Genomic DNA, 23,391 nt, shown 5'->3' on the forward strand with positions numbered 1-23,391 from the left:
TTAGTCCACTGTATTTTCAACAGACACTAGCAAACAAACAGATAGAATGCCAGAAAAACTCCATTAGTCAAGGGTGAACAGGACCACGCTTTATACCAAGATGCTTACAAATATAAAAATGTTTAACAAACTTAGTTGCTCCCAGTGACATATTGCTAAACACCTTTACTTGCATCCTTATAATTTATCTGTAAGTTGGAGAAGGAGACTATGTCTTCTGAAACTTTTAGAAAAGACGCAGTTACCAGTACTATAGAGTACTTCAGCTCACTGAGTTCTTACTCTTGAAATAATAGATCCGCTTACTTCATTGGGGAGAAACATCCACATGGGCATATACGTAAACACATGTTCACATATACATATGGTAAGGGGCAAATATATAAAACAGAATGAAGAATGGTAGGTGCTCCCTTTTTTGGCCCATATTCCAAAGTCAGAATAATGTGAAGAAGAGCACACTGTATGATCTGAAATTATGTGAGACTTCGTGAAGCAGTCTAGGACATCTCTACTTATGGACTCGCAGCAACTGTGACAGCATTAACCAAGCCTTTCAAAACCAAGCCAGGCCAGATTGCAGGATGGAGAGGAGAATTAATCTTCCCCAGGGATGAACCCCCAGATACCAACTCATCAGCCCTAGAAACATACATATGCAGGCAACACTAAACATAACTAACAGAATGTTTTTATATATTTTTATATGTATATGTAACAGTAAGGATAAAAAAACATAGCCTGTGAATTTGAGAGGGAGCAGGGATTAGGAGCTTGGAAAGAATAAGAGGCAGGTGGAATGATATATTTATATTTTAATTAAATTATAAGTATTTCTTAAAAATGTTTGGTAACAAAGCCAACTATTTGAATTTCTCGTTTCATTTTTCTTTTCTAAAGCATCCCATGTCTACCAAAAGTTATTCTCTTTTTCTAATAGTGGCAGATAAAAGTACTATGCTCATGATCAGAAGACTGAAACTTACTAGTAAAAACATGGGTTTTCCAGAGGCTATTAATGAAGAATATTTGCACATGACCCTTCAAATTCTGGAACTTATGCTTTTATGTTGACATTAATACTTCCTATAACTATTTTGATTACAAAGTCTCCCAAGTGTCCGAAATAATGATAACCGATTCAGAGCCTTGTCTCACACTAAGTTTATCTCTATGGCAATTCTAATTCACATAGTTATCATTACTTAGGCCACTCACTTTCCTAATGAGCAATACTGTTCTACCTGGTCTTCAGGACTCTTACCCAAGCCAAAGAGTCTCTCAGGGAAAGTCTTTCTCTCAATAGAGTTGATAAGTGTGGGTGAGAATCAGCAGGTCACTGCTGCTCATAGTAAGTATTTGTGTAACCCATTCAGTGCCATCTCCAGTCCTGATAATTAGTGCTGGAGTTTCTCAGAAGAGGTGAAGGACTAATGTCAACTATTTCTGATATCCACTTATAATCTATTTGCATAGAAGGTATGCATTAGGATCTAAACATTTCATTATAACAACAAATATTTAAAGAAACATTAGGTGATGGTTTTAGTATATAAAATGAGAATTAAATTGAGATTTTATTTTCTATTTTTTATTTTGATGTGTGTATGTGTGTATACATTTAGTGACTACAACATGGTAGATTCGTAGTTGATTTCTTCACTTGTGTTATCATGAAGATATGAATTCTTTGTACTCTCATGTCATCTGTATTTCATAGTCCAGACAAATTATCAGTATGGTGATAAGCAAAATCCTTTCTTAGGTTTTCATAAAGATTATTCAAAAACAATACATCTAAAGTAATATATCTATTATGGAATGTATGCTAATTTGAAACATATAACATGCTAACTGTCTTAGCTTGTTAGCAATATTTTGATAAGTTAAAACTATCAAAAAGGATAAGCCTCTAAAAAATTATACAAGATTTGGAATCTCAGTGACTTTATTTTTAATACACTGCTAATTGTAAATGCAATTCCAAATATCAGGTCATGAAGATCATGAAGGTCATGAAGTGTCTGCATGTGCATGAGCTAATTAAAGCTGTGATAATGACAATGACAGCTTGGAGGATGAGGATACTGTAGGCAGTCATGACAGAACATTTTAGCTCCTTGTTCTTATTTACGAGACAGCAGTCTAATCTGAAATTCTTTCCTACACATTTATGTTCAAGTAACTTTCCCTTTATGAAATAATAGTGGTAGCAATGGCAGATGGTGTTGGGTTTGCAGTTTATAATGTTTGCAGTATAACTATTTTCTCTGGATTGAAACATTAGCTCTGGGAGGAGGGAGGTTCTGAAGACTGGGGAAGCTAATTATCGTTCACTATGCCCAGGAAGTCCAGGAACTTAGAAGACTCCTGGCAGTGTCGAGCAAGGTCATAGAAACAGTGGTGATTTCGGGGTAGAGGGGAATCTCTAATTCACTAAGTTGTCTTTGGTCGTGCAGTAAAGCCAGAGGGATGCAGCTTTCATGATCTGCTACCCATGCTGTGGTGAGGATTCCAGAGATGCAGCTGCCTCTATTCATTCTGCTTCTAGTTCCCTATGTGCAGTGAATACATACTTGTTCACGTCTCCCCAGGAAAAGCCACATTACATGGTCTTCTATGCCAAATCACAGTGTGTTTCATTTCTGTGTGGGTACAGAGCCGAGAGCCCTTGGCCGAGATGATGAGCTGCTTTCAGCTAGTCTCCAGCACAAAAGATTGTTACTTTGTTTTAAGAAATAATGATGAATCAAATAATAAAATTTTGTGCATATTATTCTAAAATACTATTTTGACAGTGTAAACATTTCCCTTTTAACCCAGAATACTGAGCTCTGATATTATTCTATAAATATTTAACAAGATATGGCAAAATGAATAAATTATATGAACTTAACTGCATTTCAACCATTAAGGTGATAACATGAATAACACAATGATGAAAAAAAATGAGATTTAATTTTCACTGAGCTGAGGGAAATTAGGAACATTCTTGAATGAAGAGGATAAACTATAAATGGAGGAACTCTTTAATTTTCTAAACACCAGTGATACTTCTAGTGCCCCCTTCTTCCCTTTACTTGAGTTTTGTGGGGATGTGATAACATGTTCAGTGTAACTTTTATCCAGATATTTTCCCTTTTTGTTGTTGTTTCTTGAGATAAAGTCTTGAATGGTTCAAGTCTCCCTCAAGAATCAGTGTTGTGGGTTAGAGTGACCTTGAACTCTTGATCTTCCTGTCTTATAGCCCAGGTGTTAGTATCACAGATGCCTGCACCACACCTGGCTTAGACACTTCTTATTCAAAACACCACTCTATTTACTATATCACAGTATTCAAAACAATCCCGATGCCCATTTTTCCTGTTTCAACAATTTCAATAATATGAACAAGGTCATGCTGATTTCTGTCCAAACAGTAAAATGCGACTAAATGAATTCCTTCCTTGCATCAGATCCACAAACTAACCACTTATATTTTCCTTTTTTTATAGAGAATCAACAGTTACTTTCTATGTCCTAATCCATTGTGTGTATGTATGTATGTCATATATATATATATACATGCACATATAGATGGATATATACATATATGCACATATATCCATATATATCCATCCATATGTATATATGATGCCAAATTACAGTGTATTTCATTCATTCTCATATATACATACATATATATGTATATATATATATATATATATATATATATATATATGAAACTTATTCTCCAAATGATCATATTACATGCAAGCTTGAAGTATAGTGTTCTAGATAATGGCTTTGTCTTAGAATATATTTTGAGCTCTCATATTGCTTAAGCATGTGACCTTGTTCTTAAAAGCAGGAAAGTAAGGGAGATCATATTTTTTCCTAACTCCCCTATTTCATCTATAGAAAGGTGATGGGAAAGGTATTTGTCACATAAGGGAAATGAGGTAATTTCATAGTTAGACAATGATGGACCTGTTTAAACAACTCTTGGTCTCCCTTCTGGACATCTTTGGAGGGGTCAACTTTCAAACTGTAAAGTCATCTTTCTTTTATTAAGCTTCATTCCTTCCTATTTTCTTCATAGACATCAGGTCTTCCTGGAATGGAAATGCTTCCTTGTCTATTCCTTATAATTCATGGGATGTTCAGTGGGTAAGTTTTCTTCATGTATGCTTTCTAAGTACCCCTGAGACACAGACACGCTTGTCTTTAAACTACATTTACTTGTAAACTTCACTATTACTTTACTACTCTCCTTAATAGTTCCTACAAGATACAGTTCTATTTTTTAATTGACTTTTATTGAGCTCTACATTTTTATCTGCTCCTCTCCCTGACTCTCCCATCCCCTTCAACCCTCTCCCAAGGTCCACATGTTCCCAATTTACTCAGGAAATCTTGTCTTTTTCTATTTCCCATGTAGATTAGATCTATGCAAGTCTCTCTTGGTGTCTGCATTGTTGTCTAAGTTCTCTGGGATTGTGGTTTTTAGGCTAGCTTTCTTTGTTTAAAAACCACCTATGAGTAAGTACATGTGATAATTGTCTTTCTGTGCCTGGGTTACCTCACTCAGAATGATGTTTTCTAGCTCTATCCATTTTCCTTCAAAATTCAAGCTGTTGTTAATTTTTCTGCTGTGCTGTAATCCATTCTGTAAATGTACCACATTTTACTTATCCATTCTTTGGTTGAGGGGCATTTAGGTTGTTTCCAGGTTCTGGCTATGACAAACAATGCTGCTATGAACATAGTTGAACACATGTCCTTGTGGCACGATTGAGCATCCTTTGGATATACACCCAAAAGTGGTATTACTGGGTCTAGAGAAAGGTTGTTTCCTAATTTTAAGAGAAATTGCCACACTGACATCCAAAGTGGCTGTATCAGCTTGCATTCCCACCAGCAATGCAAGGGTGTTCCCTTTACCCCACAACTCATGTGATTAGATCTATATGTGTGTGTGTGTGTGTGTGTGTGTGTGTATCTTAGGGTCCTCATTGTTTTCTAGGTTCTCTCGGATTGTGATTTGAGGGCTGGTTTTCTTTGTTTCTATTTTGAACTTACCATCGGGTCAGAGTTAGATAAAACTGACTATTGTGACTAAATGTTTGTTGTTCCTAGAGTTATATATAAGAAAATCTAATTGCACAGAAAATAGAATAAGCAGGTCTGTTTATCTGGTAAACTAATATAATCCCAGGAACTTTGCTGGTGGTATATAAATGTCACAAAGCTTAAGGAAAATACAGTGGGCATCTGATAATTTCCTGCTGGGGAGAATTGGTTCATACAATGAGATAGGTGTTAAAAATTCAGTTTATGAACATGACATTGGGTACATTTTTATTTTTTCATTTGTGTAATGTTGGAATAACTAGAAGCATCCAAAACTAAAATGTATTTTATTTTGTATCAAGTATTTCATTTGTGTTAGGGGAAAAGCCATTAGTTCTTTAGATTATACAAGATTTGATTCAGTAATAATCTTAACCAGCTACACTTGTGAAAAGTTCATATTTACTCACTTCTTTTGCATGAATCCCACACAGTTTGCTTCCGGACAACAATTTGTTCTTCAAGCTTTTATTCTGAGGAAGGAAAAGAGAATTTTACACAAAAGGTGGTAAGTTATTAAGAACTTCATCATTTAATTTAGCCACATCACTCTGTTTGACTCACAGACTAAAGTTACAGGTTATCTAAAGAATTTACTATTCATTTTAAAACTATCTGCTAGAACAGAAAGTAGGGTATAGTCTTGAACTCACTGGCATAGGGAATGACTTCCTGAACAGAATACTGTTAATGCAGGCACTAAGATCAACAAATAATTAATGGTACCTTGTGAAACTGAATAGCTTCTATAAGGCAAAGGATACTATCATCCAGACAAAGTTGCAGCCTACAGAAAGCAAACGATTTTTACTAAATACACATCCAAAAAGGGCTAATATCCAAAATATATAAGTAAATAAAATACTAGATATTAAGAAAACAAATAACCCATTTAAAAATGGTCTGCAGTTATAAGCAGGGAATTTTCAGAAGAGGAGACTCTAATGGCTGAGAGACACATAAAATTTCAATGTCCTTAATCATTAGGAAAATGCAAATCAAAACTACTTTGGTATTTCTGCTTACACCTGTCAAAATAGCTAAGATCAATAAAACTAGTAAACTTTAATGCTTCAAGGATGTGGACTAGAAGAAATACTCTTCCATTGCTGGTAGTAGTACACACTTATACAACCTGTATGGGAATCACTGTGATAATTCCTCAGAGAGATGGAAATTGATTTACCCCAAGATGAATCTATACCACTCTTGGGGATATATTCAAAGGATGATTCATCCTACTACAGAATGAATGTTCATTGCTGCCTTTACCTAATAGTCAGATTCTGGAAACAAACTAGGTCTCTGTCGATGAATGAAAAGATAAAATGGGGTGTGTAATGGGGTATTACTCAGATAAAGAAAACTGAAATAATTACATTTACAGATAAATGATGGAACTAGGAAAAAATCATTCTGAGTGAGGTTTCTCAGATCTGGAAAGCCAAATATAGTGTGCATTCCTTTATATGTGGATATTAGCAGTTAAGCCAGTAATAATCAATCTCCACTTCATCTAACTATAGAGGTTAGGTGTAGAGCAAGGGATGAGGGGGTACAGAGAAAACTTGTTAGGAAATAGTAATAAAGAATTATAGAAGGACTAAGGGGGCCAGAATGGAGGCATCAAGTGGTGACAGGGAGGGGAGAAGGGAAGAAGGGGAGAAGGGAAGGAATGTAGGTGAGACAGCTGAAATTAAAGGCCATTTGAGGACTATGGAAGGCTGATCTAGTAGAAGCTTCCTAAAATATATACATATATGAAGGCTGAAAGTGATCTAAATTATACTGCTAAATAGTGGGAAAGGCAGAGTCCTGACTGGCCATCCTGACTTATCACCAAATGAAGCTTCCAGTTCCAGAATTGGGTCACTAATTAGTTGAGTTATTAGCTAAAGAAGTCAAACTGATGGCAAGGCCCCATTGCTGAAAGTAACACCTACACAACTCATTGAAGATGCAGATGTTGAGCTGGCGCTTACATAGAGTTTTCATCCCTATGTTTCTACAGCCATTGGTACAGGAAAATACCTTAAATCATCACAAGATAGACTTAAACACCAAGCCAGCCACAAACGATCCCTGATGGTGTCCTATCTGCATGATATGTTAAGGCAATGGTAGCACAGGCACAAAACTGGTTGGAGAAACAAACCAATAACTGATTTAACTTAAGGCTCACTGCAAGATATGGTATTTATAACTGACACTGGTAGGGTTACCAAGAACCAGAGAATAGATAGCCCATGGCACAGGATAAAACCAAATTCTACCATTCTGTTGAAGGAGCTGTGGGCTGCGTTCCTGCCACCCAGCTCCCGGATATAGTGACTTCTAATGACACTCAGCGATACTCATAGATCAATGCCTTCCTCAGTTATCACTAGAGAAGATTCCTCCTGCATCAGATGGGAACAAATACAGAGATCCCCAGCCAGATATTATATAGAGAGTGACAGACTTTGGGACACTCAGCCCTAGATGGGATGTGTCCATCAATTTCCTCCCCTCAGGACTCAAATGATCCCTTGGAAGAAGAGGAAAGAGTGTAAGAGCTAGAGGGGATGGAGGACACCAAGAAAACAAGGCCATCTAAATAAGCATGAACAAAGCTAATATTAACTCATGGAAACTGAGGCAGCCTGCACAGTGCTTGCATGGGTCTATACCATCCTCTGCAAGTGTATTATGGCTGCCAGTTTAATATTTTTATGGGATTATTGACTGTGTGAATGATTGGGTCTCAGTTTCTTGTTCCTTTCCTTGGGTTCTTTTCTCCTGTTCATTTTTTTGCCCACATTTAATGTGTTAGTTTTTGTTTTATCTATATTATTTTATCATTATCTTTTAGAAGTCTGTATTCAGGAGAGAGACAGAAAGGGAGTGGATCTGGATGGGACAGAGGTACAAGGTACTAGGAAGAGTAGAGAGAGGGGAAACTGTAATCAGGACTTATGTGAGAAAAAAAAATAAATCTGTTTTTAATAAAGGAAACATAATGAAACAGAGCAGATGTTGATTGATGAACTTAGAATAATTTATGCCTTTATCCTAAAGACCTTGCATAGGACTAGCGTATCCCACACTTCAATTAGAAAAGTCTTTGAACTAGAATGCAGATACAATAAAGCAGAGGTCTATTTGTCCCTTCTCCTCCTCCATGCAACGGCAGAGCTTAGTCCAACACATATTATACAGAAACTTGTAAATGAATGTTTGTTGAATTAAAAAACAAAGAAAAGAAAATGAAAGGATTAATATTCAGGGAAATGACATTTTAATATGACTCTTAACTTTCATGGTAAGGTAGACCTTCTTAGAATTAAGCAGAGAATTCATTTTTTTTCAATTAAATATGTAACCGTTAAATTAATATATTTCTATACTTTCCATATGTATGTATATGAATATATACATATTTGCATATATAATAAACAATATATATGTAATATATGTTAACCAGTATAAATAGTGAAAAAAAATTAAAAACTAATAAATTTTTTTTCTCCAGATTGGCACTTTATTGTTTATTTATTTATTAAAGATTTCTACCTTCTCCCCGCCACCACCTCCCATTTCCCTCCCCCTCCCCCATCAAGTCCCCCTCCCTCATCATCCTTAAGAGTAATCCAGGTTCCCTGCCCTGTGGGAAGTCCAAGGACCACCCACCTCCATCCAGGTCGAGTAAGGTGAGCATCCAAACTGCCTAGGCTCCCACAAAGCCTGTACATGCAGTAGGATCAAAAACCCATTGCCATTGTTCTTGAGTTCTCAGTAGTCCTCATTGTCCATTATGTTCAGCAAGTCCGGTTTTATCCCATGCTTTTTCAGACCCAGGCCAGCTGGCCTCAAGTGAACCCCAAGTCTTGTGTTTCTGTCTACCAATATTCTCCTTTCCAGGTTCTGTGTTGTTTAATAGCTGTGCTGACCTTGGCAAGGCATGGTCTTCCCTTTTTTGAGTTGGTCAGGGTTGTTCAGGACTCCTAAACCATAAAGACTACACTGCTATTGCCCTTCCTTTGACCAGAGAGGTAGAATGTAAGGAAGTACCTATTCCAGAAAATAAGAATGCCTTCAGACACAGGGCTCAAGGGACTTTAGGCTGCAACTGCCATGAATGTCTCTTCTATGAGGGCTAGTTTTCATAATGCTAGAAGGAGCAATGCAAGCTTGTGAAGGAGGGAAGCAACCAAGTTTGAATAAGAATGGCTCTCATAGATCATGTATTTGAATGCTTGGTCATCATGGAGTAGTGCTACTTAGAGTTAGGAGGTGTGGTCTTGCTGGGGGTGGGTGTAGCCTTGTAGGAGAAAGTGTATCACTGGGGGAGGGCTTTGAAGTTTCAGAAAACCAAGCTAGGCCTCAGTGCCTTACTAACTCTTCCTGTTGCCTGAGGTTCAGGATGTAGAACTCTCAGCTACTTCTCCAGAACCATGTCTGCCTGTGAACCACCATGTTTTCTGCCATCATTGCAATGGAGTAAACCTCTGGAACTAAGCAAGTCCCAATTAAATGCTTTCCTTTAGAAGAGTTGCTGAGGTCATGGTGTCTCTTCAGTGCAAAAGAACACTGACTAAGAGAGACACTTATGAACAAGAACAAGCAGCATAATAGGACAACATGAAGGGTACAGAGGTGGAGCATACCTTGACCATAACCAAGAACTCTCTAATTGGATTTAAGACCTTGTCAGTAAGAGGCAAATCATGCCTGATACTGGAAACCTAGGCAACTATACAAGACTTGTGTGAAGTTATGGATATTGGAAGAGAACATATAGCTATGACTTTGCTAGATAAGCATAATCTTAAGTACATTCTAAATTTTGTCCTTATACCCACAGATAAGTCTAGTCATCACTCCACATCAAGGAAACTTCTCTTTGCAAAAGACAGAGACTATTACATAAGAACCAATGAAAAGGCAGGTTGTTGAGCTCGGTGTCAGTGGCTACAGCTAGAGCATATTTCCTACACCTAATGCTCAGGGAATATTACAGAAGAAGGGCTGGAAGGACTGTGAGCCAGAGGATCACAGAATTTGCTATGAGACTGTGTCTTCTAATACTGTCTACAAGGCTTATGAAGATTCATTAACATGACTTTCTACAGCATGAGCTGAACAAAGATAACAACGATAGACATGCCAAGTGGACAGGAGAAAGACCACAGGGTCTCTACTTTACATAAAGAACTATAGACGACTAAGGAGTGCTAAGAGTAGGTGAAATAGTTTTATCTACAGGAGAGGAAACCAGCTACTTGGCCAATAATGAATGGTCAGCCCTTAAAACATAATTCCTAGTAGCTCTATAATGGACTGAGCATGTTATATTTATACACATACATATATCCACATAACAACAATTAATGAAGAAAGAGGCCATGAGTTTGAAAGAGAGCAAGAAAGGGTGTATGGGAGAGTTTAGAGGGAGGAAATGCCGTATGTTATAATCTCAAAAAGAAAAGAAAAAATAAATCTTTTTTATTATTTTTATTTTATTTTATTCTTTTTTAATTAAAATTTCCGCCTCCTCCCCGTTTCCCATTTCCCTCCCCCTCCTCCCACATATTACTCCCTCCCCCACTCCCCTCCCCCTATCCCCACTCCTCTTATCCTCCCCCCACTCCATTCCCCTCCCTCTCAATACTGAAGAGCAGTCCAGATTCCCTGCCCTGCGGGAACACCAAGGTCCTCCCACGTCTATCTAGGTCCAGGAAGGTGAGCATCCAAACAGGCTAAGCTCCGACAAAGCCAGTTCATGTATTAGGATTGAAACCTAGTGCCATTGTCCTTGGCTTCTCATCAGCCTTCATTGTCCGCCATGTTCAGAGAGTCCGTTTTCAACCCATGCTTATTCAGTCCCAGTCCAGTTGGCATTGGTGGGCTCCCAATAGATCAGTTCCACTGTCACAGTGGGTGGGTGCACCCCTCGTGGTCCTGGCTTCCTTGCTCATGTTCTCCCTCCTTCTGCTTCTCATTTAGACCTTAAGAGCTCAGACCATTGCTCCAAATTGGGTCTCTGTCTCTATCTCGATCCATCGCCAGATGAAGGTTCTAAGGTGATATGCAAGATATTCATCAGTATGGCTATAGGAGAGGGCCATTTCAGGTTCCCTTTCTTCAGCTGCCCAAGGAACTAACTGGGGACATCCAAGTGTGGAATATATATACATTAGAGTACTACTCAGCGGTAAAAATCAATGACTTCTCGAATTTTGCATGCAAATGGATGGAAATAGAAAACACTATCCTGAGTGAGGTATCCCAGACCCAAAAAGAGGAACATGGGATTTACTCACTCATAATTTTTTTCTAGCCATAAATAAAGGACATTGAGCATATAATTTGTGATCCCAGAGAAGCTAAATAAGAAAGTGAACCCAAAGAAAAATGTTATAGTCATCCTCCTGGATAGGGGAAGTAGACAAGATTGCCGGGCAAAAACTGGGAACTTGCGGGTGAGGTGGCATTGGGCTAAGGGGAAATGGGGTGAGAAACGTGAGAAGGGGAGGATGGGGGGAGCATGGGGGAATGGGATGGTTGGGATATAGGAAGGGTGGATACGGGGCAGAGAAATATATATCCTAATTAGGGGATCCATCTTAGGGTTAGCAAGAAACTTGACTCTAGAGGGGCTCGCAGGTATCCAGGGAGATGTCCCCAGCTGGTACCTTGGGCAACTGAGGAGAGGGAACCTGAAATGACCCTATCCTATACTGATGAATATCTTGCATATCACCTTAGAACCTTTATCTGGCAATGGATCGAGATAGAGACAGAGACCCATTTGGAGCAACGGACTGAGCTCTTAAGGTCCAAATGAGGAGCAGAAAAATGAATCTTAATATTTTTATTAAAATATATTTTCACTGTCACAGTGGGTGGGTGCACGCCTCGTGGTCCTGATTTCCTTGCTCATGTTCTCTCTCCTTCTGCTCCTCATTTGGACCTTAAGAGCTCAGACGGTTGATCCAAATTGGGTCTCTGTCTCTCTCTCGATCCATCGCCAGATGAAAGTTCCTGTGCCATTCTCCTTGGCCTTTCGTCAGCTCTCATTGTCCACCACATTCAGAGAGTCCGGTTTTATCCCATGTTTTTTTCAGTAGCAGTCCAGCTGGCCTTGGTGAGCTCCCAATAGATCGGCCCCCCTGTCTCAGTGGTTGGGTGCACCACGAGGCGTGCACCCACCCACTGTGACAGTGGAACTGATCTATTGGGAGCTCTCCAAGGCCAGCTGGACTGGGACTGAATAAGCATGGGTTGAAACTGGACTCTCTGAACAAGGCGGACAATGAAGGCTGATGAGAAGCCAAGGACAATGGCACTAGGTTTCGATCCTAATACATGAACTGGCTTTGTGGGAGCGTAGCCTGTTTGGATGCTCACCTTCCTGGACCTAGATAGAAGTGGGAGGACCTTGGTCTTCCTGTAGAGCAGGGAATTTGGACTGCTCTTCAGTATCGAGAGGGAGGGGGAGTGGACTAGGGGGAGGAGAAGTGGAGTGGGGATAAGGGGAGGGGAGCGGGGGGAGGGGGCAATATGTGGGAGGAGGGGGAGGGAAATGGGAAACGGGGAGCAGTTGGAAATTTTAAGTAAAAAAGAATAAAAAAATATATATATTTTGATCAGATTTTATCCTCCCCTCCCCCACTCTTCCTAAAGTCTTTCTACTTCCCTACCCAACTAAATTTATGTTCTCTCCTCTTTCTCTTTCAAAGCAAAAAAAAAATTAAAAAAGAAATATGGGGTCCAGTACTAAGAGAGGGAAGTGGACATAGAGTCCCTTCCCTACCAAGAAGCTATTTGCAGTTGACATCTGTAGTCAAAGGCAAAACAAGTTTTCTCCAAAGGAATGCCACTTAATATCTTAAGCACACATCTGAACAGACCCCCCACCACAGGAGTAGGTGACCAATACAAAGGGATTTAAAAAAAAATATTAAAGTTTTCGCTTACTAATAGCGAGTGTTAAGTTCATTCTTAGTTATGCTGTGATATTTGTCTTTCAGGCTCTGTTTTCAGTCTTAGAAATGAAAAACATAAATTGTGTACTAAATATTTTTAAATTATCCACTTTCCTAATTAGGGAAGACAAGAGATACAAAGAATGCAATACAGATGCTCATTACATAGGCACTGACAACGAATAATTTAGATCCATAACTCATCTCTGTAATGTATATTCATATTGCTCATGTGGAAAATAAATTTTTAAAGGAAATATATAAAATTCTGCTCCAAATTTTAGAAAAATGATAATAATCCGTGTACTTGTATAATACACATATGTATATGTTCATGTGCTTGCATAAGATTACATGGAAATGACAAATCCTATAAGGTTTTTGACTGTGTTAATGTAATATTAACTAAAATGCAAAAATAATGATATCCACGTTTTGAATTAAATTGGATAAAATTTACATGTGTGAATTTAAATCTAAAAGTCAATGAACACTTCAGATAAATATATGATGTGATTATGTGCTGTTTTCAGAATCTACATTGTTACTTTGATGGTATTTAGTATTTCACTGAGACTTTTCAGAGCCAAACAGTCCAAGTAAAAGAATATCAATATGTAAAGCAGCATGACATGAGCTGTGGACAGTCTGTCACACATGCAAGAGTGTGGGTACAAAAGTTACAAAGTTTTCTATTATAAGATGGAACATTATTTTATATTGCTGTGCTTTTCATTTCCCTGCTGTTTATATTCAGTTTCGAATTTTGAGTCTTAATTGAAACTGAATCTCTGCCTGATATTCCGATGCTTCCAGTGCCAGGAGCAGTAGCCTCCAGCATTCATTTACAGAAAATAATGTGAATGGATGGAAGAGTAGAGGGGACTTGCTGATGGATTGTGACATTGCTGAGGGTAACCCTGAATATTCGCCACCAAAAGTCGTATGTCTGCCCTATTTCTTCATCTGACCACAGTTGAGCATCCTCAACACAGACCTTCAAACCAGCATCCCTGTGATCCTCTGTGACAAGTCTTGGGAATGGAAAGGAAGTAATAGCATGAATATCTGATAAGATAGGACATAAATATTTTCTCATCTCAAGGCAGGGAGACCATGATCTACAAGTGTGTTATTCGATGTTCACAAATTATCATTTACTCCCAAGGAACGTTGACAGTTGATACTTCCTCTGCATGCATGGGGAACTCCTGCATCTGTTTTAAGTTTGAAACCTGTGATTCTTGTGCTGTTATCTACCACAGTCTAACTTGACAGCATAAAACAGGTCTTCAAAAATAAATTTAGTATATATCATGCATGACCTTGGTCTGCAGCTCTTCTAAATGAAAAGTGAAGTTGCTAGGATGTCAGGCTGAAGTCACTGCACTGTATGACTCTGAAATAAAAAGAAGACCCTGTGAATTGCTTATGTAGATATTGACTCTCAACTGGGTGGTGCTCAGAAGAGGAGTGGCTTAAGGACAAAAGTATCCTTACACTTTTTTTTTGGCAATCCAGCATGTACTTACATTTGAAATGCTTGTGGATGCTCCTTAATAATACACACCGCCTGTGTTTTAAAGCTTAAGTCCAAACACACTATAGTGTATTCATTTTTTCTTGCCATTTTTATTTCTATGGTTGTATTATCTGCATATGTGACAATGCACCATATATAGTCAGTGTCTGCAGAGATCAGAAAATGGAGTCTGATCCTGAAGAACTGGCATGAGAGGGGGTCATTGGTCACCATCTGAATGCTGTAAACTGAACCTGGGTCTCTATAACAAATTACTGCATAGAAACCACTGAGGCATCTCTGCAGAGATGCAACCAAATAAAATCCGTTAAATCTGGTTTTCATCTTTGATGGTGAGATTTCTGCACACTTCACAGAGTAGCCTAGAGGTACACACTCTCTGGTTTGTGAAACAGATATAAAACCACAAGTCCAGTATCTCTTCTCTGAATGTAGGAAACAGCAACAGAGAACTGCCCAGAGTCTCCATGTTTTAGAATATACTTCCAGATAAAATAAAATGCTAATCAGCTACCAATAATGATTAATGGTTTGCAAGTGAAAATTTAGGGAGGGATTTGTATATAATAGATAGAAATCCTGAGAGACTTAATAAAAAATAGGCTTGAAATGAAAAGGACAATCAGAGTCAGTAGCAACCAGTGAAAAGCAATGAATCCATACATTAATTACAAGGTGGAATGATGGGGTCTCAGTGAATTTTCATGATGAAAATTAGATGCTGAGCAAACTTTATATCATCAAATAAAACTGTACGTAAATGTATTTATCACCTTTCTTTTTCAATTAAAATGAAATATAATATACCACTGTGGCCAGGATGTTGAAAATATGCAGAATTGTACATGAATGTCTCCTGAGTGCAATTAAATCTAAACTAAGGAAAAACACCTGCAGTGTTATATCCAAAATAAACAGAGACATTGCTATGTCTTGCTGGGGAAAGCATTTTCTATTTTAGGGCCTCTTAACTCTGGGTACGCATAGGCAACTTTAATGGACTGCGTTAGGCTCATATCTCTTTTTGCTTAGAAGTTTTTTTTTTTGAAATTGCCACAAAATGGTTTTATTCTTTCAAATATGTCACATTGAAAATGGAAATCTTGCACATTGTAGAAGCCACAAGGTTTAGGTGAATATTTAAACATGGACACATCACTCCTCAACCCCTGGCAGATACAACATTTTAAAAATCATGTTCTTCATCAGCTTAGGCTGATGCCATGAAATGCCATAGGTAAAGCAACTTACAATCAATGGATATTAATTTTTTAAATGATTCTAGAGTTTGGAACATTCTAGACCAAAGTTTTAGCTGACTTGTCACTTGATGAGGAACCCCCTGGTGATACACTTCCCTGACAATCTGTTTGCATTCTTAGCATCCTGAGGGACCCATTATCTCCTGACATTGATGCATTAGAGATTAAATTTTACCTTATGAACATGCATGCCACTTCCCTACCTACTTAAAGAAATCTTTCACAGTCCTTGGTATTCCAGGCTTAGATCTAAGCCAGGCATGTTTATTTCAGAAATCCATCAATGTATGCCAATTTACTAGTGTTTGTGAAGTCAGGATGTGATGTGGGGTTCCCCGCTGTTTCTGTGAATACCATTGATTTTAATAAAGGACTGCTTTGGACCTATAGCAGGGCAAAACTTAGCTAGGTGGGGAAAACTAAACTGAATGCTGAGAGAAAGGAGGCAGAGGAGAGAGAAGCCAGGGAGCCGCTGCTGGAGACAGATATGCAGGAACTTTTACAGGAGGCCACGAGCCTCATGGTAAAATATAAAATAATGGAAATGGGTTAAATTAAGATGTAAAAGCTAGCCAATAAGAAGTTAGAGCTAATAGGTCAAGCAGTGATTTAATTAATACAGTTTTGTGTGGTTATTTCAGGAGACTGGGCAGCTGGGAAACAAACAAATGGCCCCCTACTATAAGGATGTAGTTTACATTATGAATTTCTAATCTCTCTGATTTCCTATTCACAAGAAAGTTACAAAATAAAAATAAAAGGAATACAATTACCCCAGTTCCTTTTCATTAAAGAATATAATTGTAAAGTTCCTGCAGATTTAAAGCAAATGGTAAATAAATCGGAGGATATTGGCTCACATCTAGAATTCTCAACTGCCTGTAAGCCAAGGTAAATATATGCAGAATATTTTTAAAATTATTTTTCTAGCTCATGAAAGAATACTTGACTTCAGGGAATTCTAGAATTATTCCATGTTAACAATGAAGAAAAATAACACAAAAATACTATAAAATATAAAATCAGAACTCTACACCCTTAAATATCTTTGGTAAAAAAGAATAAAAAAATTATTTCAAATAAAAACATAGCCGGGCGATGGTGGCGCACGCCTTTAATCCCAGCACTTGGGAGGCAGAGGCAGGCGGATCTCTGTGAGTTCGAGACCAGCCTGGTCTACAGAGCTAGTTCCAGGACAGGCTCCAAAGCCACAGAGAAACCCTGTCTCGAAAAACCAAAATAAATAAATAAATAAATAAATAAATAAATAAATAAATAAAAACATAGTATGTGGTAGGAAGGATTCTTGATTGGAACAAAACTATAGCAAATAAAATTGTATCAATATCACTCCTCTGTTTGAATATAATGGTATGGTTTTGTCTTTGTGTAGACTAATTGCTAACTTAAAAGATCATAATTTTGCAGACTGCTTCAGAATTAAGTAAATCTGGCAACAACTCCACTCAGTAATATAAAATTAAGGCTATCACCACATGGCCATGCCAACTCCAGAGCTGGGCAGATGTTTCAGTTCAAAGTAGACTTCAATAACTTGAATTTTAAACTGTCGAATGACATATCAAAACTTGAGAAGTACATGAAGTTTTCTCCTTGAAGCTATTTTAGGAATAGAGTTGTGCACTAAATTTGGTTTGATTTCTTCCAAATCATAAGAGAGCTTCAAGATGATGGCATTTAGCTTCAGTGCCAAACAAACTTTGGTACCTCTACAGATGAACTGACCCTGCACACCACAGTGTATACAGGTATGAGGCAATGGGAACTTCATGGTCATCTCTGGAAGTGTCTACATATTAGAACCCGGGATGGGTGAGAATGAAGGCTAATGTCTTAAAGACTTGCTGTAAGACAAATTATTAACAAGTTTCAATATACTGAGTACATGAATTACATATTTGCTACACTAATTAGTTCCATTTCACATCATATTCACTCCTAACACTATGAAAACAATATCAAATAGTAACTCAGTCCTTTGGTCATAAAACTTGTATTAGTCCTACTTTTTGTTGAAGGAGCTGTGGGCTGTGTTCCTGCCGCCCCAGCTCATGGTAGCCTGGCTAGCTTATGCCCCAAAATAATGACACACAAACTGTATTCTTTTAAACACTGCTTGACCCATTTCTATTCATGTGTGTAGCACCCCAAGGAGCGCTTACCATGAAGATTCTAGCCTACATCCATCCTGGGTCGGAGCTTCATCACGTCTGCCAGGGAGAGGGGAACATAGCATCTGTCTCTCAGAGGAGCTGCCCTGCATCTGAGCTCACTTCCTCTTCCTCCCAGCATTCTGTTCTGTTTACTCCACCCACCTATGTTCTAACCTATGAGGGCCAAGCAGTTTCTTTATTTTTAACCAATGACCTTCCTCCATCATTTCCCCTTTTTCTGTTTAAACAAAAAAAAAGGAAGGCTTTAACTTTAACATAGCAAAATTACATATAACAAAACAGTTATCAAGTAAAAATTACAATATTTACATCTATTTTATCTTTATCATAACTAAGGAAAACTATAACTATATATTCTTTAACTCCATCATAGACTCCAGACGGATATAATATTACCTAAGCAAACAAAAAATAAGCAACTTTCAAACTCTAGAAATGACAGAGACATCTCGCTGCCTGGACAGTCACCCAAAGTTTCTCTGTACCGTTGGGGCATCCATCTTCGGCCTACAGGCCCATAGTTTCCAGCAAACATTTCCATGAAGGAGGAAATTTCAAAGGCAGTTCAGTCACTATCTGCTGTGTCCTGCAGAATGTCTCGCAGACTCTTTCATGAATCAGGAACCCCGAAAGATCATCTCACCTTTAGGCAAGTTCAGTAGTCCTCTCTCTGCGGGTTCTCTGTGTCCAGTTTATACAATAATCCAGGCAAGAGCAGTTTCTTGCTCAAATGGCTATCAAACTCCATAAGGTGTCTCTTCAATGCCCATCTTCTTTCTTCTTGAAGTAGATTGGTGCTGCCAGGAGCAGACGTGTCTCATTGTCATGAAAACCCTAAGTTATTAAAACACTTAAAATGCCATATTTTATAATCTTTGAAAGATATGAAGAATGCCTATCTAAAATATATCTATGTACATCTAGAAAATCTAACTAACATGACTACAAACTTGACTATTATTAATGATTATCTATTACAACCTACATACATTACATTTTTAAATGAACTACACAATTACAATACCTTAATCAAGATCAGAAATACATATACATATAACAAAATTGACCTTAAATCTAAATCACTAAAGCAAAATCCGTATCAATGCAAATTATTCATACCTATATCATAGCCCCCTTTAAATGTAAAAGAACATTTATAAACAATATTTGGGAATATGGACGTAGTTATTTCTCTCCAAACTGCTTCCTGCTGAATGGGGGCGCTGTTATTCGGGTCTTTTATGGGATAACCTGTCTGCTAGGTTCATCTCAGTCGGCAGTTGAGCAAAGTAATTTTTTGAGGGTGTTCACAGCAACCTTTCAGGAGGGCGTGGTCTATCATACCATATTGGGATCGAAGAAGCAATCCACAGTGTCTCATCCTCTGTGAAAACAAAAGAAGAAACTCTTTTCCAAAGTATCATATCCTTAGATCCAAATTCTGAAGTCAAGGTATTTTGAATATATCTATCTTGAATTAGTTCAGCAACATTTATAAACAAATATCTTTTAGCAGCTGTTGCTCCTTCCTCAGCATTCAAACAATTCAAACAGAGCATAATAGCATACAGTATCAAGATTCTCTGTGTATTTTCCATCTTCGTGTGGCTTTATTTTAACCTCTATTTCATTTACTTTTACTTTTATTTTATATTTTCTGTATATCTTCATCCTGGAATAACTCTTTAGACAGGGCTGTCCTTGAACTCTCAGAGATCTGTCTGTCTCTGCCTCCCAGGCATTGGGATTAAAGGCGTGTGCTACCACACCTTGAAGTCACAGAGATCAATCTCCCTCTGCCTCCAAGTGTTGGGATTAAAGGTGTGTACTACCACACCCAACTACTCTCTTTCTTCCTTATTTTTTTTAAGAACTTTAACATTTAGCCTGCATATATTTTTACGTACACTGTAAATTATTTAAAGGTTTTCTTTGTCTTTGAATCTCTCTTTACTGTATCTCTTTCTTTTTCTGACCACAGGAGCCTTTAAATTACTGAGCAATATGGGTAGGATTAAAGCCGTGGCTTTGCTGGCTAGATCCAGCCCATTCCTTAGCTTTCCAGCCTCATGGCGGAGGTACCAGCTGTAGCCATGTTTATCACCACAACTCTGTGGCGTTTCAAGGTCCTTGCCAGCAAACAAGCTACAACACTCAAATGATCTCTCTGTAGCTGACAGTAAGAGTTTGCCCTGGCAGGACGACCCAAAAAGAAGGCCTTTTTAAACAGCGCATTTTTTCCTGCTACGGCTGAAAACCGAAAAGCATGCAGTCAGCTTTTATCAATACCATTTAAGTGTTTTGTGGCAAGACCTCTTAAGAGAGCTGCAAGATTTTGCAGCTAAAGCTGAGTCAGGAAGCCTCTCTTAGATGAGAGCACTTGCTTGCCTCTAGCAAGCAGAACAGAACCAAGAAATTGCTGCTACCAAGAAAATATGCTTTACTCTATTCTTTCCCAAGCTTTCTGTGGATTCAGTTGTCCACACATTGGGGGCTATTCTGTAGTGGGGAGCTGCAGGCCTCTTCCCACAGCCCGGCTCATGGCTGCCTGGTTAGCTTATGCCCCAAAATAACGACACACAAACTGTATTCTTTTATACACTGCTTGGCCCATTAGCTCTAGCCCTTACTGGCTAATTCTCATATCCCGATCAACCCATCTCTAATAATCTGTGTAGCATCAGTCTTACCAGGAAAGATTCAGCATGTCTGACCTGGCGGCTTGCTTCATCGCTTCTGGCTCTGAGAGGAGCTGCCCTGCATCTGAGCTCACTTCCTCTTCCTCCCAGCATTCTGTTCTGTTACTCCACCCACCTATGTTCTAACCTATGAGAGCCAAGCAGTTTCTTTCTTTCTTTCTTTCTTTCTTTCTTTCTTTCTTTCTTTCTTTCTTTCTTTCTTAAAAATTTCTGCCTTCTCCCCGTCACCACCTCCCATTTCCCTCCCCCTCCCCCATCAAGTCCCCCTCCCTCATCATCCCTAAGAGTAATCTGGGTTCCCTGCCCTGTGGGAAGTCCAAGGACCACCCACCTCCATCCAGGTCTAGTAAGGTGAGCATCCAAATTGCCTAGGCTCCCACAAAGCCAGTACATGCAGTAGGATCAAAAACCCATTGCCATTGTTCTTCAGTTCTCAGTAGTCCTCATTGTCTATTATGTTCGGCAAGTCTGGTTTTATCCCATGCTTTTTCAGACCCAGGCCAGCTGGCCTTGGTGAGTTCCTGATAGAACGTCTCCATTGTCTCAGTGTGTGGGTGCACCCCTTGCGGTCCGGAGTTCCTTGCTCGTGCTCTGTCTCCTGCTTTTGATTTGGACCTTGAGATTTCAGTCCGGTGCTCCAATGTGGGTCTTTGTCTCTGTCTCCTTTCATCGCCTAAATGTTTTTCTTTGGGTTCACCAGCAATACCACTCTTGGGAATATACCCAAGAAATGCCCTATCATACAACAAAAGTATATGCTCAACTATGTTCATAGCAGCATTGTTTGTAATAGCCAGAACCTGGAAACAACCTAGATGCCCTTCAATGGAAGAATGGATGAAGAAAGTATGGAATATATACATATTAGAGTATTACTCAGCAGTAAAAAACAATGACTTCCTGAATTTTGCAGGCAAATGGACAGAAATAGAAAACACTATCCTGAGTGAGGTGAGCCAGACCCAAAAAAGAGGAACATGGGATGTACTCATTCATATTTGGTTTCTAGCCATGAATAGGGGACGTTGAGCCTATTATGCGTGATCTTTATTTTTAACCAATGACCTTCCTCCATCAACTTTTTATAACCTGCAACTTTAGAAAATGTAGAAGGAGCTGCGGGCTGCGTTCCTGCCGCCTGGCTCCTGGCTGCCTGGCTAGCTTCTGCCCCGAAATAATAACACGGAAACTGTATTCTTTTAAACACTGCCTGGCCCATTATATCCAGCCTCTTCTTGGCTAACTCTCACATCTCAACTAACCCATTTCTAATAATCTGTGTAGCACCACGAGGTTTGGCTTACCAGGAAGATTCTAGCCTATGTCCATCTTGGGCTGGAGCTTCATCGTTTCTGACCTGGAGAGTAGAGGCATGTTGTCTGCCTCACTTCCTCCCAGCATTCTGTTCTGTCTACTCCACCTACCTAATTTTCTGACCTATCAGACCAAGCAGCTTTCTTTATTGATTAACCAATGAAACAACAGATTAACAAATGACCTTCCCACATCAAGAAAAATCTTAAAATTTCTACCTTTCTCTCTCTGTGTGCATTTATATAATTCATGAAACAATAGAAATATTATGACTCACTTTGCAGATAATGTATTAACAAGCAAATCATGCTCAGTGACTAACATAGGGTCAGCACATAATACATTTTAATTTTGTATGGCACTAATGTGCTATTCATCTTGTGAAAATGCAGAGTCATCTTGTTGAATCAACAGGGAAGTAACTTGAGTGACTTCTGGGTGGCACTTCTGAATCTGTACAGGCTATCATTATGGAGGATTTCAGGAGTAGTTTGAACCAATGACTTGCTGAATTTTTCTTCTGTTTAAATACTTGTTTAGTGTAAGACTCTACTGAAGTCAATCACATTTTTTTCTGTGAATTCCCTTTGTTCAACCTTTGAACCAAGCAAATCTTTTTGAAGACAGAACATTCTGTTTCTGTTAGTAATAATTCATTTCCATTACAAAGGAGTTATGGTTTGGATATGTTGGATTGTGCCCGTATATGCGTAATCTCTGCATGTGTGAAGGTTTATATTTACTGTGAACTTGAATGGATTTAGAGTCATCTAGGAGACACACTTCTGGGCTTGTCTTTGAATACTACTGTAGGAAGGTTTAGGTAAAAAAGAAGACCCAAATTTATTGTTGACAGCACTATCCCATGGGCTGAAGCTTGGCAGTGAATAAAATGGGGAAATAAAGAAAAAACATGAGCACTAGATTGATTGCTTTCTGCTTCCTTGCTATAAATGCAACATGTCCTTCCCTTCTTTCCATGATGGATTTTTCTTATACAGACTCTAAGAGGAAATAAGTCCTTTTGTCCTTAAGTTGTCTTCTAAGATATTTTGTAACAGAAATAAAATAATGTAAATGCTTCTATACTGCAGTAAGATTTATGGCAAACCTTTTCTTTCACTGCTCATGAAGTAGTTCAGCACCTCCTAAATTGATCTGTGGAGGCAGTGAGGCTTCTCTGTGTTTAAAGAGTTTAGGAGTTAGACAAACAATAAGAAATGTCAAAGGGAGGCAAACACAATGGAGCTGTCCAGGGACTAAAGACTTGAGAGGAGAAGCTAGAGAGTCCCTGAGATC

The 23,391-nt window shown here is 38.6% G+C and overlaps 1 protein-coding gene across 1 annotated transcript in view; it reads right to left on the reverse strand.

Moving 5' to 3' along the window:
* Nucleotides 1-23,391, reverse strand: part of LOC130875604 (leucine zipper protein 2-like) — a 143,971-nt gene that overhangs the window by 3,417 nt on the left and 117,163 nt on the right. Inside the window, exon 6 of the mRNA XM_057771621.1 lies at nt 5,523-5,585. Coding sequence (XP_057627604.1) covers nt 5,523-5,585 — 63 coding nt within the window. The remainder of the gene's footprint in view (nt 1-5,522; nt 5,586-23,391) is intronic.

The sequence above is a fragment of the Chionomys nivalis genome, chromosome 6 (assembly GCF_950005125.1).
Source record: "Chionomys nivalis chromosome 6, mChiNiv1.1, whole genome shotgun sequence".
NCBI classification, from domain to species: Eukaryota; Metazoa; Chordata; class Mammalia; order Rodentia; family Cricetidae; genus Chionomys; species Chionomys nivalis.